The sequence below is a fragment of the Bos javanicus genome, chromosome 25 (assembly GCF_032452875.1).
Source record: "Bos javanicus breed banteng chromosome 25, ARS-OSU_banteng_1.0, whole genome shotgun sequence".
In the NCBI taxonomy this organism is placed as follows: domain Eukaryota; kingdom Metazoa; phylum Chordata; class Mammalia; order Artiodactyla; family Bovidae; genus Bos; species Bos javanicus.
In genome coordinates this window covers 22,720,195-22,735,655 of record NC_083892.1, presented here as the reverse complement: position 1 = coordinate 22,735,655, position 15,461 = coordinate 22,720,195, and the positions used below count along the sequence as shown (strand labels likewise).

The window sequence follows — 15,461 nt, the reverse complement described above, 5'->3', positions numbered from 1 at the left end:
GGGCTGCCTTGCTGCCATTCTGCATACTCAGGTCCAAGTTCACAGCTCACTCACATAACCAAGAATGTTATCAGGCATGGACAGGCCTTACGATTCTGAATCTCCAGGGACCCTTTAATCTGTACTAGTATTGTATATGTATTAATTTCTTACTGCTGCTATAACAAATGACCACAGACTCACTGGCTTACAATAATACAACTTTATTCTCTTCTTGTCCTGGGAGTAAGAAATCTGAAATTAGTTTCACTGGGCTGAAGTCCAGGTGTTGGCAAGACTGGTTCCTTCTAGACGCTCTGAGATATTCGCTTGCCGTTTTCAGCATCCAGTGACCACTTATATTCCTCAACTTTCGCCCTTCCCTCATCTTCAAAGTATATCACTCCGGTCTCTGCTTGTGGCATCACACTGCCTGTTCCTCTGACTCTGCCCTCCCTTCTTCCCTTAAAAGGAAGGACTCTTGTGATTACATCTGGCCCACCCGGATGCTCCCACCTCAAGATCCTTAACTTAATCACATCTGCAAAGCCCCTTTTGCCATACAAGATAACATACTCTCAGCAGGGGGGATTGGGAAGGGACATTTTAGAGGGTCATCATTCACCCTGCCACAGTGACCAAGGTGAAGGAGGACTTGAGCAGGCAAGGGCAGAAACGGGAGCAGAGACGTGCTCCAACCTCTGGTCAAGATGCCACACGTAAGAGCACATGGGAGTAAATCCCACAACGGATGCAGGAGCTGAGTCTGACTCACGGGCAGTGGGCCAAGGCCAAGGTTGGGCTGAGGATCTTTGGTTCCAGCTGACAAAGAGGGGAACCACAGTCCCCCCCAGGGAGCAAAGGATAAACAGCAGAGGACCAACACACCGGCAACTGGCAACAGAGATTTATTTAAACTGTTAGCCAACAGGAACAGGAACTTGTACAACCACCCCAGTAAATGAGGCTTCTTGGAGAGTGGGGGAGAATGGCGGCCGGAGCTTCCCCACCACTCAGGAAACTTGGAGACTCAACTCCGGAAAGGTCGCTGGCTTCAGCTCTGGCTCAGCACGAGTCTTGAACAGATCAATAAGTTATTTCCTTCAAACCTGAGGGGAGGAAACGCACAGATGCTGAGAAGGGGCTGTCACAGGCTGAGGCAGAGAAAACAGTCAGAGGTGGAAGAATGTGACCCTGGGGCCCCAGGTCCATGGGGACCGGCTCTGGGGCGACGGCTGCACATTCAATTACTGCACCCGGGCCTCCTGGTTGTGTAAGATAAGATTCCACAAGGAAACAGGAGGCTGGATGAGACAGTGTTTACTGGCGGTTTAAAAGGGATTAAGACATGTTACAGCGGTTTATGGGCTCTCCAGTAAAACCCACACGTCCATTCTTTAAATGCTGAAGTTTTTTTTTTTTTCTGAATTAATACCTTTCATTCAGACAACTTGTTTTAACGAGTTCATTCTTGAGTGTTCTGCTTTTTACCTTAAATACATTTGAAAATTACTATTGTCCCATTTTGGGTGAGAAAGAAGTCAAAGGGTTACTGACTAGCCTTAGCAATTTTTTTCACCCTTTTGTCTTTGAATCAAATTCAGTAATAAAAAAGACTGGTGTAGGCAATTTATTTCTTCACATATCTAGTAATTTTTTAATCAAATACAACCCAATCAATCCTAAAGGAAATCAGTCCTGAATACTCATTGGAAGGACTGATACTGAAGCTGAAACTCCAATACTTTGGCCACCTGATGTGAAAGACTGACTCATTGGAGAGGACCCTGATGCTGGGAGAGACTGAGGGTAGGAGGAGAGGGGGATAACAGAGTATGAGACGGTTGGATGGCATCACCGATTCGATGGACATGGGTTTCAGCAACCTCTAGGAGTTGCTGATGGACAGGGAAGCCTGGCCTGCTGTGGTCCATGGGGTCACAAAGATTTGGACACAACTGAGTGACTGAACTAAACTGAACACGGTGGGTGGTAAGCTAAGGAGACTCTGAATTCTGATATCTTCCTATGAAGAGTGTTGAATTTTGTTTTAGCAGGTGATTTTATTATTGGAGAATCATTCTGATTTTCCAGAGTCTTGGCTGTAGGTTTGTTTAGTATCAATCTGTTCGTATTTTGACTTATGGCCTATTCTTTAGAACCTGGTCTTTTAAGTGTTGAACTTCGAGCAAACACAGACAGTTTCTCCTCTACACACATACAAGTTAAGTACAGTAAGTCCCTTACAACGAATGAGTTCCGTTCCATTCCATTCCAAGAGTGCATTAGCAAGCCCAATTTGTTCATAAGTACAACCAAGTTAGCCTCCATACCCAACTAACACAATTGGCTACATAGTATTGTACCGTAATAGGTTTATAATACTTTTCACACAAATAATACATAAACAAACATACAAAGTAAACATTTTTAATCTCACACTACAGTACCTCGAAAAGTACAGTAGTACAGTACACAGCTCAGCATAGAGGGGCTGGCACTGAGTGAAGAGGCAAGAAGAGTTACTGCCAGAAGGGGGCAGGGAGGTGGGAGGCTGGAAAGCTGAAGGGCCGTCAGCAATAGGAGACGGAGGAAAAGCTGCAGTGTCACTCACACCTGACACTGACGGAACGCGCGTGCGCATCTTTAAAAGCTCGCAGCTTGAAGGTTCGTATGTAAGTGACTTACTACACTGATACCACAAGTAGCTAGGTGAGAAGGGGGAAAAAGAAGCCCCTTACATAGAAAAGCTCAATGCATCATTACTTGACAGAATCTAGAATTAATTCTATGCTATTACAAGTCACCTATATTTTTTTAAAGTGTAAGAAAATTAAGTAAATGCAGACAGAGCTTCATGACAGAATATTTATAAAGCCATGAAAATTATGCTCATGCAGGGTTTTTAGTAGCAAGGGGAAATGCTTATGTTATAATATTAAGCTTAAAAAGATCCAGAATCAAGGTTACATAGATAAATTAAACCCCCCTAAAAACAAATCAACAGCTAGAAAAAGAAAAGAAGGGAAAAGCTGCCAGAGGTTATCTCTGAGTGATGGGCATACGGGTGATTTTTTTTTCTTTGCCATACTTTTTTTTAGAAGTTTCCAAAGTCTCTGCTTAAAATTATACTGTTTTCAAAAATGGGGGAAAACAGCAGTACAAAAACACAGTAATAAATGATTTTTTAAATAAAAAATAAATGGATTTTGTGGACTGAACTGCCCAGCTGGGTAAATTTATAAACTGGTGGAAAGATAATCCCAAGGAGGATGATTAACAACCTGGAATTTTCACACAGGAGACAGGCCTTGACTCCAAGCTCTTTGTTTTATATTCACTACTTGCCTAAGGCAGTATGTCAGACAGAGCTATAGGAAGTCTGAGGGCACTTAAACAGCAAAGGCCAGAACTGAGATCTAAAACTATCTCCACTGGGCTGGAGAGGCGCCCAGGGGAAGCACGGTCACACGGGACAGCTGTAAAGGAGGAACTGGGTCAAGATCAAGGCAACAAGGCACTGAGACAAGGCTCCGGGCTTTGTCCCCACGGCCCGACTCTTTCAAGCCAGGGGAATTCACCTCCAATATAAAAGAAGATGAGAGAGAGAAACTCAACCCACAGCTGCAGGGGTGTTAGACAGAAACAATGACCTGTGTGTTTTAACATCCAGCAAACCTGGTTACAAGCAGATCAAAAAGCTGAACACTGGATCCTTTCATTAAGATGATTACAAGACTCAAGGTCTCTTACCATCCAGTTGAGGAAATTCCACAAACAGCCCTAAAGGGCTGTTGGTTGGTTTTCATACATGTGGTTTATTTAAGCAGTTCTCCTGGGTTTCGTGCTATAAAATCAGAGGATATAACTGCTGATTCTCTATGTTCACAGATCCATGTATACGAGCCCTAGTTCCTCCTGGGTAGAAAATTCCCATTGAGCGTTACGTTCTCCAGAGACAAAAAATTCCCTAGAAAAATTCCAATCAATGTAAGTGAAGTCACCTACCTAGTTCGCTTCCTCCTTTGGTGGCCCAGCAAAGGCAGTAATGCTGCATGAGCTGTTCAAGAAGCTCCATTTCATCCAGGAATTCAAGGGCCTCTATTCTGTGGAATGACAAGACAACAGTACCAACGTATCCAATTAAAAATGAAGGCCGTGACGCACACTGCCGGGTGTGGAAACGCGTTCAGGATAGACTATGTGAAAAGAAGAGGGCTACAGAATAGTACGTATGGCGTGGGACCATTTTAGCTATTTTTAAAAGAAGAAAAAAACCTCCATAAGCAAAGTCAAAAGTGACAGATGACAAACTCAAGAGAATGTCTGTAATACAAATGACAAGGGGGTAGATTTCCTTGTTATATAAACGAGCTGTTACACTTCAGTAAGAAAGAACACTTTTTAAAACTTATTTAAAAGATGGGTAAAAGACCAGATCACTGGCAAGGAAAAAAACAAGGGCTTTTCAATCTCATTTATGTGAAAAGAAACGTAAATTAAACCAGGACTCCTGCCATGTCCTGCCTGCTGCACCTGGTGGGGTTCTGCTCCAAGACACTGCTTCAGACGTCATGGACTGCGCTCTGGAACCACTGGCAAAGAAGATCTTTAAAGGAGTTTTAGTAGTGGAACCTGTGGGCACTTTTGGTGTGTGTCTTTTGTTTCAAAAGATGAACACAAGCCAAGATTTTAGGCCAACGATGAGCAAGAAATTTCCCTTCACCTTGGAAGTTTACTGCAAATCCATTGAACATTCAGGATGGAATGTATGGAGTCAGAAAGCAAGATGAAGAAATATGCTTAACGGCAAAAACTAGGAGTCTGATTATCTATCAAGGTTTGGTCTATTTCATAGGATCGGGCAAGACTAAAACTCCAAAGTTGACATGGATGGATTTTAGAATATTTAAGGTTAAATGTAAATTCTAATTAAGCTGGAGATTTTGTTCCTCAGACTAACTGTGAAGAAATTGATGGAGGGTTTCTTTTATTACATTATAAACGGAGTTTTACTACTCAAAATAAAGTGGTTCTCCTTAAAAAAGTGTTGTGCACCTGAAACTAACATTGCCTGTCAATTATATCTCAGTTTGAAAAACTGTTGTCGTTAGCATTTATCCACACATCAATATAAATGCCAGGCACCACTAAACAGGATATGGTAACCTGAACATCTTGACATGCAGAGATAAATATAAGCTATTGTTAAGCTTTTGAAAGGATGGTGGTTTACAGGCAAATACATGTATCAATCTACTGATTCAAAAAATACAAATCTATAGGTTGATAAATATTTATATACACATAGAAAAAGAATATACTCCAATTTATTCACAGCACACAATTGCTCTATATTATAATTCATGAACTTTACTTGAAAATTGTTTTAGAACAACAAGCACGTCTTTCTTTTATAATGAGGGGGAAAGTCCACTTAAAAATCCATAAGCAGACTCCCCCCAACCCCCCTTAGGACCCCTTGAGCAACGTGACTTTCCTCCTTTTCCAAAACACAGGATTGTGCAAGATTTCCACTGCAGAGGTGTAACTGTTTATTTTGACTAAAATAATGTTTGGGCATAAACCTTGTCTTGGCTAATAGCTAATGAGTTACTCTCAAGGAGCTAGCAATGTTTAATCTATGTTAGCAGCAGTTAACTTGTGTCAAAATAGGTCTAGTTTGGGGTTGGGTTTTTTTTTTTAAAAAAAAAACATTAAAAGGTATGGACAATGATGCCTTTCATTCACAGTTATTTGCCATGGAGCGGACTCTTGTCAGTCCCGTACCTGATCACTTCGGCACGAGGCAACCTGCTGTACACTTCCATCATGTCGATGGCTGACGCCGACTCCCACCCGCTGGACAGGAGCCGTTCTCTCTAAAACGTGGGGCGGAGAGAAAGGGAGACGACAGGAGCTGTCACACGACCCGAGGCACTCTTTGCACACACAGCTTCCCTCGGAGGGCTCCTCTTTAAAAAGCCCATTCTGGACCCTCTCATCTGTCTTTTCATTTCCCCATTTTCTCTACTCAACAGGTACTGTTACAATGGGGGCACCCTAAAGTATAATATTTAAAGAGAAATAAAGGAAGAAACTATTCTATACAAGCAACAGCTTTTTAAAGGGCCCTGGTGGTAATGACACAAGCCATGTAAAAACTAAGCCATTTAAAAGGAGGTAGGGATAGGGAAGTGCCTCTTCACCAAAAAATTTCTAAATTTTGGGGGAACAATTACAGTTTGCAAGAATTTAAGTCAAGTACGAAGTGGGAATCATGTTTGGATCCTGATTCAAATACACCAACCGTGAACAATTTTTTAGACAACTGGTAAAAGCCGAGTATGAATTGGGTGGGTGTCAGCTGCTATGAAGGAGCATGTCCACTTGTCAGATGTGATCATGGTATTATCATTATCCTGGGCAGAGGAAGGTCCTTACTGGTAGGAGATTCACACTGAAGTACTTACGAGGGAAATGAAACAGTGTCTGGGATTTGCCTTAAATATTCCAACGATGTGCTCAGACACTCAGTCATGTCTGACTCTTTGTGACCCCATGGACTGTAGCCCGCCAGGCTCCTCTGTCCATGGGATTATCCAGGCCAAGAACACTGGAGTGGGCTGCCATTTCCTCCTCCAGGGTATCTTTCTGACCCAGCGACTGAACCCACATCTACTCGTGAATCCTGAACTGCCGGGAGATTCTTTACCCCTGAGCCACCTTTCCAATGACACCACCAATGAAAATTTGGGGGAAGGGGTAACAATATGGCAATGACAAAATATTATTAATTATTGAAGTTGGCTGGTGGGACATAGGTGTTCACTTTAATTATTCCCTCTACTCTTATGTTGTTTGAAAAACAGCATAATAAAAAAGTAAAGTAACAGGAGACAGGAAATGTAAACTTGTATTTTCCATGCCAAGATGGTAGTACAGGGCTTGGATCTCCCCCACACGATGAACCAGTGGCTGCCCGCAGGCAGGCACTCCGGAAGGACCCTCACATTCTCCCATCTGCGTAGGGAGGAAGCACTTTCTCGGTTGGCCAGGGTACAAGAGGACATCCGGGCCTCTGCCCTCTGACCTGCGACTCCAGCGACTTGCAAGTCTCCACTCCGGCCAGGTCACACTGTCGTCTCCGCAGGTTCTCGATCATGATCTGCCCAAACCGGTCACCCATGTTTACCTGGGAAGGGAGAGGGGAGGCTGGGCACTACCACAGGGTCTCTCTGCTTCTTAAAACATGCAAAATAAAATAACCACATCCTATTGCTAAGCAGTCAAGGCTGGTAATACCCAGCGCAGGTCACGGAACCCCAAGTGCAATGCTGATGGAGTACAGCCCTCGAAAGGCACCTGGGCAGTGTTCATGCATTGCAAACACTCAGCCTGGGACCAGATAACTCCATCTCACAGGTAGACTTGCGTCTGTATGCGAAAATGCAAGAACATTTACTACAGCACTGTGTATGATAGAAAGGATCTGGAAAGAACTTAAATACCCATTGCTTGGGGTTAAATAAATTCTGGCAGGTTTATATAATGAAATACCATATAGCCATGAAAACATAAAAAGCAGACAGACAGATATGAGATGGCCCCTAAGACAAACTCTTGAAAAGTAACTTACTAGGAATGTGTATAGTATGCTCCCATCTATCTTTAGGGGGAAAAAAAAATCTCTCTTCACATTTATATATGCACATGAAAATTCTAGAATACAGCAAGGTTGCTTCCCAGGTTAGAGGCCGAAGTCTGCGATAGATGAGAGACTTTTCTTTGTTTACCCTTTAAACTATATGACTTTTTTTTTTTATTTTGCATGTGGCATTACTCTCTGAATAAAGAAGAAAGGCAATGCCAAAGAATGTTCAGACTACTAGACAACTGCGCTCATTTCACATTCTAGCAAGGTAATGCTCAATATCCTTCAAGCTAGGCTTCAACAGTATGTGAACCAAGAACTTTCAAATGTATTTCAAAACAGGATTTAGAAAAGGCAGAGGAACCAGACATCAAATTTCCAACATCTGTTGGATCACAGAAAAAGCAAGGGAATTCCAGAAAAACATCTACTACTGCTTCACTGACTATGCTAAAGACTTTAACTGTGAGGATCACAACAAACTGTGGAAAATTCTTAAAGAGATGGGAATACCAGACCACCTTACCTACCTCTGAATTAAAAAAAAAAAAAAAGGTTTAAAAAACATCATGTACATATGTGTGCAAAATGGCTGATGCATGTCAATGTATGGCAAAAACCACTACAATTTTGTACAGTAATTAGCCTCCAATTAAAATAAATACATAAAAACCATCATGTATATATGTGTGCAAAACAAAATATTATGCACATTAATGTAGCACACACACTGGTACTTTGTCACATATAAGGTATCAAAACTTCAGCACTTTAACAATATATGAAGTGATTCCCCAATCCTCTGCACGTCAAGAACCAATGTTACTCTTTTTTGGGGAGGATGCATAGGGCTTATGTGGCAGTAATGATATGATTGCTGACTATTCATTCAGAATAGAAGCATATTTATGAGCACAAACTCCTTTATTTTATTGCCTCGGTTTGAATATTGGCTTGATATTTAATAGCTGTGAGCAAGATACCTAATCCCTTGGTTCAAACCCTTACCTGTAAATCCAGGATAGTACTAGTAACTACCCTGTGGGCAGTTGTAATGATCAAACAGGTTAATATATACGAAACTCAAAGAAAAGCGCTGGCTATATAATAATCAAATTCTAAGAATCTGAAATCATTATTACTGAAATAATCATCATCCATGTTGTTTTGTCATTTAACTATTAATTAAATAACAACATAAGACATATGAGCAATTGACGAACATAAGGCTAATGATTCTGTACTTGTCAGGAAATAAATGAATTAAAAGTTGATTATTCACAAAATGAAGGTGGTGGGCAGGGTTTAAGCCCTTTGAGGGACAGCTGTGGTCAACATACTAAAAACTAGTACAATCTCAGCCCTGCACCAAAGTGACAGGGTCTCTGGCCAAAACTTATTTAACCCCTTATCTCTCACGTGATGTTGAATAAAAGAACACACAAATGAAACAGTGCACATGTGAAATGTGTGGAAACGTGGGAAATGAAATTCCTTCTTCCCAGGTATGGTGGCCCGAAAACACAGACAGGTTGCCAGGATCTATCCACGTTGTTAGTACAGACTGACGAGGCCAGCAGCCGTTATATTCATTTACCAGGTCAAAAGACTCCGTCTGCAGCTTCCCTGGTGGTCCAGTGGTTAAGAATCCACTTTGCAGTGCAGGGGATGCCAGTTCCAACCCTGGTCCGGGAAGATCCCACATGCCTTGGAGCAACTAAGCCCATGAGCCGCAACTACTGAAGCCCATGTGCCCTAGAGCCCGCGCTCCACAAAAGAAGCCACTGCAATGAGAAGTCTGAGGACCACAATTCGAGAGTAGTCCCCACTCTGCAACCAGACAAAGCCCACGTGCAGCAACGAAGACCCAGTGCAGTCAAAAATAAATACATAAATATTAAAAAAATTTTTTTTTAAAGACTGACTCTGAGGAATGCTTCCAATTAAAGAGGAAAAGAAGAAAAATCAACCAACCAAGAACCACCTATACCAGAACCTGGGCTGGGTCGGGGGTGGGGAAGACAGGAGACCAAGGTCCAGCCCCAGACCTGTTTGCAGCTACGTGACATGTGCAAGGCCCTGCACTGCCCTTATCTGTAATCACATTTGAAAATAAAATGAAAAGCAGTAAAAAAAACAAAATAAAATCAATAAAGCTAAACTAAAATAAACACTAAAAGTAGCTAACATGTATTGGCACTGCTTATCATCAGTCCACTGCTGTTCAACATCTCAGGAGTTCCCATAATAACCCAGAGAGGCAAGTCTTCTTTTTTTAATGAATGCACTTGCCAAATTTAGTCTGGATAATTTAGACCTGAGAGGCAGGTATTCTTATATAACCCTGGGGCTCTGAGAGATCCAAATAATAACTGAGTTAACAGCTTACTTAATGTTGTCAATGCTTGTGCACTTGTTAACTCGTTTATGAACTATGAGGTTGGGGGACTATTATCCTCATTTTTCAGATGAGGAAACAGGCACAGAGAGGTCAAGTAACTTGTCCAGATCACAGAGCTAGGCAGTCTGTCTCCACAGCATGGACTCCCAACCACAGAGCAATTCTGCTGCAGGTCACACAGACCCAAGACGAATTATTCCAAAACACCAAAACATAACCTTTCAGGCATCAGATGAGAACAGCGAGCCACAGGCCAGACTCAGTGATTTTAGAAATTAGGAAAGTGAAGTGAATTCTCCAGGAATTCAGTCCTTGGAATTCTCCAGGCCAGAATACTGGAGTGGGTAGCCTTTCTCTTCTTTAAGGGATCTTCCCAACCCAGGGATTGAACTCAGGTCTCCTGCATTGCAGGAGCTGTGAGCTCATTGAATGAGCTCAGCTCAGCTCATTCCAGCTGAGCCACAGGAAATGTTACAGTAAAATCCTAGATTTCTAATCTCTCTTGAAAAATTGGGAGTTCAGGCAACTCTAGGCTCACTCCACATAGTAACAACTGACTGGCACTGAAAAGTGGGCATCCGTGAAATGGGACGTGGGTGTCCCAGGTCAGCACAGGCCCCACTACTTCACAGAGTATGACACCTGGCCAGCTTCTTCCACTTGCATCACTATCTGCCTCTGAAGGCATGTGAGTTCACTGCCCCTACCCTGATGACAGCCAAAATTCCCTCCATCAAGATCTATGACTTTATAGTAAACACAGTGATAAAGTAAGAACACAAAAAGCTTCCTTTAAGGCCAAGATGGAAGTTCCAGAAACTCTAGATAAAACTTTGCAGGCACTCTTGAACTCAAAAATACTAGGTTTAGGGCAGTCGTTAGGAATCCACCCTGGAATGCAAGAGACACTGATTCAATCCCTAGTCCGGGAAGATCCCACATGCCGCCTGGCAACTAAGCCCACATGCCATGACTACTGTGCCCTTGCTCTCGAGCCCATGCTCTGCAGCAAGAGAAGACACCAACACAAGCCCTGGAACCCTAACTAAAGAGTAGTCCCTGCCGGCTGCTACCAGAGAAAGCCCCATATGCAGCAACGAAGACCCAGTTCAACCAAAAAAAAAAATTAAATAAATAAACCTCAAGAAAAGAAAAGAATACTAGGTTTGCTGGAATTGATTAACAAAGGAGCTACAGAGGCAGAAGGAAAATAATAAGGGAAAGCATATTCCAAGGGTGCTCAAGAGAGAGAAAGCCACCCCTGGAGTCCTGCACAGAACGTGGATTTCTTGAGCCTCCTCTTACCTGTTCGTAGTTTATGAACATGGCAGCCTCAAAACTGTTGGCGGCCCACTTGAGGAGGTTTGCAGACTGCTCCGGAGTCATGTACACCAGCACACATTCAGCTATCAGGAGGGTTGGCAATCTTAAGCGAAGAAAAAAAGGCACATAAATATGTTTTCATCCAGATGGGACTCTCTAAATGCGCTCACGTTGTAGTTCACACCCCAGTGCTTTCGGTTTGCATATTAACAATCAATGTAACACGACTCTAAGTTTTACAATGCAAAAAGGTGAGCGATAAGCAATCACTTTTGTCTCGCGGTTGAAAATGCAGACTATAACAATGGCTACAGGTTCTTCCTAACTGTACACCCACACCGTGGCACGGTGCAGGCAGAGTCTCCCACTCAGGAGGCAGTTTACTTCCCTCCCCTGGGAATCTGGGTGAGTCGTGTAACTTGCTTTGGAATAGCAACAAACGTGATACCAGCAGAAGCTTGGAAATGACCTGGACGCTGGCACTTGCTCTCTTGCTGTACTTGGAAACCTGAAACCACTGTGGAAATGAACCCAAGCTAGCTTGCCCTAGGAGAGGAGGTCCTGTGCTTGAGAATGACACAGCTCCGCTGACCAATCTGTTCTCCACACATGAACGAACCCCAAAGGACATGAGCGAAACCTGGCCCCTAGCAGATGAACCACCTAGCTAAGCCCAGGCCAGGTAAAGAAGGCTATTTGGGAATTTTTTGTGTGATTTTTGAAACTTCTTTGTAGGCTTGAATCATTTAAAAAATGAAGTTAAACATATTTACAATATATTTTGTAAAAGGTAGCCATTAACAACATTAGAAAGAGGATTAACACTTTTCAAAATATAACTGAAAGAAAAGCAGACAAGACAGCCCATAAAGGAAAACAGAGAACACAAATGAAACCACAGGGAAGAATACGTAATCTGAATATTTGTTACACAAATTTTTTTTTCATCTATTTCATAGATCTCCAAAGTGAGGCAAACTTCCTATGAAGATCTGGTCTGATTTATACATGATTACTTTCATGACCCACCAGCACATTTTCCAAACAGCTGACTATACAGCTGCAGCTGTACTCAGAGTCAGATGCAGCTGACTCAGAGGCCTAATATGTGCCAATTTCTGCTCAACTGTTTTCACATGTGCTACCTGGTCTTCAAAACCATCGTGTGAAATAGTTTTGATCCCAGTTCATAAATGAAGACACTAAGCCTCAAAGAGATTAAAAAAACAAAACCCCAAAACCCTGCCCTCTATTAAACAACTAGTAAGCAGAAGTAAGCTTCTTGGCATGAAAGTTATGACAAACCTAGACAGTGTGTTGAAAAGCAGAGCCATTACTCTGCTGATAAAGGTCTGTATAGTTAAGGCTATGGTCTTCCCGGTAGTCACGAACGGTTGTGAAATTTGGACCATAAAGAAGGCGGAACGCCAAAGAACTGATGCCTTCAAACTGTTCAGTTCAATTCAGTCGCTCAGTCATGTCTGACTCTTTGCGACCCCATGGACTGCAGCACACCATGCTTCCCTGTCCATCACCAACTCCCGGAGCTTACTCAAAACTCATGTCCATCGAATCAGTGATGTCATCCAACCATCTCATCCTCTGTCATCCCCTTCTCCTCCCACCTTCAATCTTTTCCAGCATCAGGGTCTTTTTAAATGAGTTAGTTCTTCACATCAGGTGGCCAAAATATTGGAATTTCGGCTTCAGCATCAGTCCTTCCAATGAATAGTCATGACTGATTTCCTTTAGGATGGACTAGTTGGATCTCTTTGCAGTCCAAGGGACTCTCAAGAGTCTTCTCCAACACCACTGTTCAAAAGCATCAATTCTTTGGTGCTCAGTTTGCTTTATAGTCCAACTCTCACATCCATACATGACTACTGGAAAAACCATAGCTTTGACTAGATGGACCTCTGCTGGCAAAGTAATGTCTCTGCTTTTTAATGCGCTGCCTAGGTTGGTCATAGCTTTTCTTCCAAGGAGTAAGCATCTTTTAATTTCATGGCTGCAGTCACCATCTGCAGTGATTTTGGAGCCTCCCAAAATAAAATCTGTCACTGTTTCCATTGTTTCCCCATCTATTTGACACGAAGTGATGGGACCGGATGCCATGATCTTAGTTTTCTGAATGTTGAGTTTTAAGCCAACTTTTTTACTCTCCTCTTTCCCTTTCATCAAGGGGCTCTTTAGTTCTTCTTCACTTTCTGCCATAAGGATGGTGTCATCTGCAGATCTGAGGTTATTGATATTTCTTCCGGCAATCTTGATTCCAGCTTGTGCTTCATCCAGCCCCACATTTTGGATGATGTACTCTGCATATAAGTTAAACAAGCAGGGTGACAATATACAGCCTTAACATATTCCTTTCCCAATTTAGAACCAGTCTGTTGTTCCATGTCCAGTTCTAACTGTTGCTTCCTGACCTGCATACAGATCTCTCAGAAGGCAGGTAAGGTGGCCTGGTATTCCCATCTCTTTAAGAATTTTCCACAATTTGTTGTAATCCACACAGTCAAAGGCTTTGGCGTAGTTAATAAAGCAGAAATAGATGTTTTTTGGAACTCTCTTGCTGTTTTGATGATCCAACAGATGTTGGCAATTTGATCTCTGGTTCCTCTGCCTTTTCTAAAACCAGCTTGAACATCTGGAAGTTCACGGTTCACATACTGTTGAAGCCTGGCTTGGAGAATTTTGAGCATTATTTTGCTAGCATGTGAGATGAGTACAATTGTGCAGTAGTTTGAGCATTCTTTGGCATTGCCTTTCTTTGGGATTGGAATGAAAACTGACCTTTTCCAGTCCTGTGGCCACTGCTGAGTTTTCCAAACTTGCTGGCATATTGAGTGCAGCATCACTTTCACAGCATCATCTTTTAGGATTTGAAATAGCTCAACTGGAATTCCATCACCTCTACTAGCTTTGTTTGTAGTGATGCCTCCTAAGCCCCACTTGACTTTGCATTCCAGGATGTCTGGCTCTAGGTGAGTGATCACACCATTGTGCTTATGTGGGTCACGAAGATCTTTTTTGTATAGTTCCTCTGTTTATTCTTGCCACCTCTTCTTAGTATCTTCTGCTTCTGTTAGGTCCATACCATTTCTGTCCTTTATTGTGTCCATCTTTGCATGAAATGTTCCCGTGGTATCTCTAATTTCCTTGAAGAGATCTCTAGTCTTTTCCATTCTATTGCTTTCCTATATTTCTTTGCACTGATCACTGAGGAAGGCTCTCTTATCTCTTCTTGCTATTCTTTGGAACTCTGCATTCAAATGGGTATATCTTTTCTCCTTTGCCTTTAGCTTCTCTTCTTTTCTCAGCTATTTGTTAGGCCTCCTCAGACAACCATTTTGCCTTTTTGGATTTCTTTTTCTTGGGGATGGTCTTGATCACTGACTCTTGTACAATGTCATGAACCTCTGACCATAGTTCTTCAGGCACTCTGTCTATCAGATCTAATCCTTTGAATCTTTTTGTCATTTCCACTGTATAATCATAAGTGGAAGCTAGAAAAAACTCCTGGAAGTCCCCTGGACAACAAGGAGATCAAACCAGTCAATCTTAAGGGAAATCAACCCTGAATATTTATTGGAAGGACTGATGCTGAAGCTGAAACTCCAGTATTTTGGTCATCTGATGCAAACAGCTGACTCATTGGAAAAGTCCCTGATGCTGGGAAAGATTGGGGGAAGAAGAAGAGGGTGTCAGAGGATGAGATGGCTGAATGCCATCACTGTTGCAATGGACATGATGTTGGGCAAACTTCAGGAGACGGTGAGGGACAGAGAGGCCTTGCGTGCTGCAGTCCATGGGATCACAAAGAGGCAGACTCGACTGGGTGACTGAACAACAATAACAACATGCAGAAGTAAAACAGGAATCCAGGGTAAGAGTCCAAGACTTGTGCTCTCTTCATTCTGAGTGGGCTCCAGGCCCTCTGGTATCAGCTTTAGCTAATCTCCTGCTGACGTCCACAAACCCACATGCTCCCAAGAAATCCAGCAACACACCCTTGAGAGTCAAGACCTTCCTTCTGCTAAAAGATACACACTACTTGCTCAGCATCACTAATTTCATTAGAGAAATGAAAATCAAAACTACAGT

General features: G+C 42.5%; 1 protein-coding gene across 2 annotated transcripts in view; it reads right to left on the bottom strand.

Moving 5' to 3' along the window:
• Positions 1-871: 871 nt before the first annotated feature.
• The window catches only part of LCMT1 (leucine carboxyl methyltransferase 1), a 69,161-nt gene continuing 54,571 nt past the window's right edge, over positions 872-15,461 (bottom strand). For both annotated transcript variants that reach the window (XM_061401468.1, XM_061401470.1), the window contains 5 exons: positions 11,340-11,460; positions 7,073-7,174; positions 5,770-5,861; positions 3,988-4,085; positions 872-1,088 (listed from right to left, as the gene is read on the bottom strand). In XM_061401468.1, coding sequence (XP_061257452.1) covers positions 1,066-1,088; positions 3,988-4,085; positions 5,770-5,861; positions 7,073-7,174; positions 11,340-11,460 — 436 coding nt within the window. In that variant the 3' untranslated portion in view covers positions 872-1,065. The remainder of the gene's footprint in view (positions 1,089-3,987; positions 4,086-5,769; positions 5,862-7,072; positions 7,175-11,339; positions 11,461-15,461) is intronic.